This window comes from Hylaeus anthracinus, unplaced genomic scaffold (assembly GCF_026225885.1).
Source record: "Hylaeus anthracinus isolate JK02 unplaced genomic scaffold, UHH_iyHylAnth1.0_haploid 0, whole genome shotgun sequence".
Classification (NCBI taxonomy): Eukaryota; Metazoa; Arthropoda; class Insecta; order Hymenoptera; family Colletidae; genus Hylaeus; species Hylaeus anthracinus.
The window spans coordinates 25,654,839-25,656,984 of NW_026533254.1; the positions used below are offsets into that span (position 1 = coordinate 25,654,839).

General features: G+C 36.9%; 2 protein-coding genes across 4 annotated transcripts in view; one reads left to right on the plus strand and one right to left on the minus strand.

The window, feature by feature from the left end:
• Positions 1-521, minus strand: part of LOC128889318 (uncharacterized) — a 4,630-nt gene extending 4,109 nt beyond the window's left edge. The window contains exons 1-2 of the mRNA XM_054146862.1: positions 310-521; positions 137-229 (exon numbers count right to left, since the gene is read on the minus strand). Coding sequence (XP_054002837.1) covers positions 137-229; positions 310-376 — 160 coding nt within the window. The 5' untranslated portion in view covers positions 377-521. The remainder of the gene's footprint in view (positions 1-136; positions 230-309) is intronic.
• The window catches only part of LOC128889368 (TBC1 domain family member 19), an 8,305-nt gene continuing 6,629 nt past the window's right edge, over positions 471-2,146 (plus strand). The window contains exons 1-3 of one of the 3 annotated variants that reach the window (XM_054146944.1): positions 471-621; positions 1,230-1,397; positions 1,930-2,052. In XM_054146944.1, coding sequence (XP_054002919.1) covers positions 1,284-1,397; positions 1,930-2,052 — 237 coding nt within the window. In that variant the 5' untranslated portion in view covers positions 471-621; positions 1,230-1,283. The other 2 variants (XM_054146953.1, XM_054146957.1) reach the window with 2 other exon arrangements.

Genomic DNA, 2,146 nt, shown 5'->3' on the forward strand with positions numbered 1-2,146 from the left:
AAATCTCGATCCCCTCCATGAAACTGATGTTGAAACTCAACAACCATGTTACAAATAATGTCACGAAAATGTTCCCCATGGAAAAAGAGGAAAATCGGGATGGAAAAGGGAACCAAGGAGAAAATTTGCAGCTCACCGTTGCCGAATACGAGTTTATAATAATTGCTTTCCTCTTTGGAAATCGGTAACGAGGCATGTGTGGTGCTCGGAAACAGATCTTTGGGAGTCACTGCAACAGAAAAATAGGGTTAGGTGCGATCGCTCGCGGCTAGTTTAACGAAATATTCAGCGGATATTGTAGAATCTCACCGTTTTCTTTGCTGTCCACCTCCTTCACCTCGTTCACCTGCACCTCGAGCATGCTGGAGATATCCATTGTCAACGTGCGCTTAGGCCGCGATTGCGTTCAACGAAACGTTTCAAAACACAGGTTATCGCGCCGCCATTTTCCTGAGAGCGCGTCAACCTGAAATTTCGGCACGCGATCGTTCGAACATTCGAAAAAAATTCCTCGTATTCTCGTACGCAACATAATTTTTCTGGCTGCTTGTACGATTTCCGTAGGGTTCGTTCCATTTTTTCCGCGAACCGTGAGCGACCGTGAGCGAGCGTGAGCGATAGGTATAATTCTTGTGTCGTTCGTGTGGTATTCGTTGAATTTCCGTATTGTGCTTTCTGTTGTGATGTTTATCGCATAATAAATATGCGATACGCGATTATTTACACCGTACGGAACTTTTGTTTGATTTCTGGGCCGGTAATTGTATCTTTCTACGAAATAAATAGAATTTTGTGTAGTTTAGATGGAATCCGTTATAGTTTCGTGAGAAATACTCTTTTAGCGGGATGCAATTTTATTCGAATCATAGTCTTATTTTGAATATGTAGTTTATTCGTAATTGACTCGAAATAAAATCCCTATTTATCCAAGTCGAAAGCTACCGGAAAGCTTTATAGTAACGAATGGTAAATTATCGCGAAATATTGGTTACTTCGGAAATCTCATACGTTTCGAATTCTCTCCTATATAGGAATCTTCTTTTACGTAAACAAAGATTCTTTAATCTCCCCTCTTTCGTACGATTCGATTAAAAAGGTAAGGTCGAAAGACGTACTCGGGGATATTCGCATATAAAGGCGATTATCTACGTCGAATAATTCGAATGCTTTATCCAGCAACCGCCGCGACAGAGGGAAACCGTTTATTTACAAATGGCGTTCGTTTTCAGCGTCGGCACGGAATCCTTTTTACATTTGGAAATAATATTTGGAAATTGATCGAGATGTCGGGGAAGAGCGAGGAATCGAACGAGGCGATGTTGAAAAAGTCTGCGGAGAGATTAACGGAGGAAATTCAAAGTATGGCCAACTATAAGAGTCTTTATTCCGAGATACAGGTAATCGGAACGTTCGCGAATATATCGTTATTCGTCTTCGTCGATCGCGGATAAAGTTCGGGTCCAGATTCGTACGATTATTCGAGCAACGAATAATTTCTCTCTTATTCTCTAGCGACTGACGAACAAAAATTGATTTGTTATAGATTACTTTATAAATTTATATTAATATATAATTTAATATAATTAATATATTTAATATATAATTATATAATATATAATAATATATAATTCAATATAAATAAATATTTTGTGTGTGTGTGTGTGCGTGCGTGCGTGCGTGCGTGCGTGCGTGCGTGCGTGTGTGTGTGCGTGTGTGTTACAGAATATGATGGAATAATGTAGAATAATATAAAATAATACAGAATAATACAAACATATATATATTATACAATATATAAATTTATAAAATAATCTGTAACACATAAATTATACATATATATATATATGTATTACAGAATCTGATGGAATAATGCAGAATAATACAGGATAATACAAACTAATCTAACAGAAATAATTTGTACTTTTGCAGAAACTGGTTGCCTCCGCCGCAGTGAAGAGGGAAGATTTCAAGAGCACTTTAATGGACACATTGAAGAATAGCGGCCTTGAAACGGAAATTAGGAACACAGTTTTCCACTGGGCGAGGTCGCAAGTTCGTATTTGGAAGAGGAACATTATATTATTATTATTCTTAATGTATAATTATATATATATATATATATATATATATATATATATATAATTAT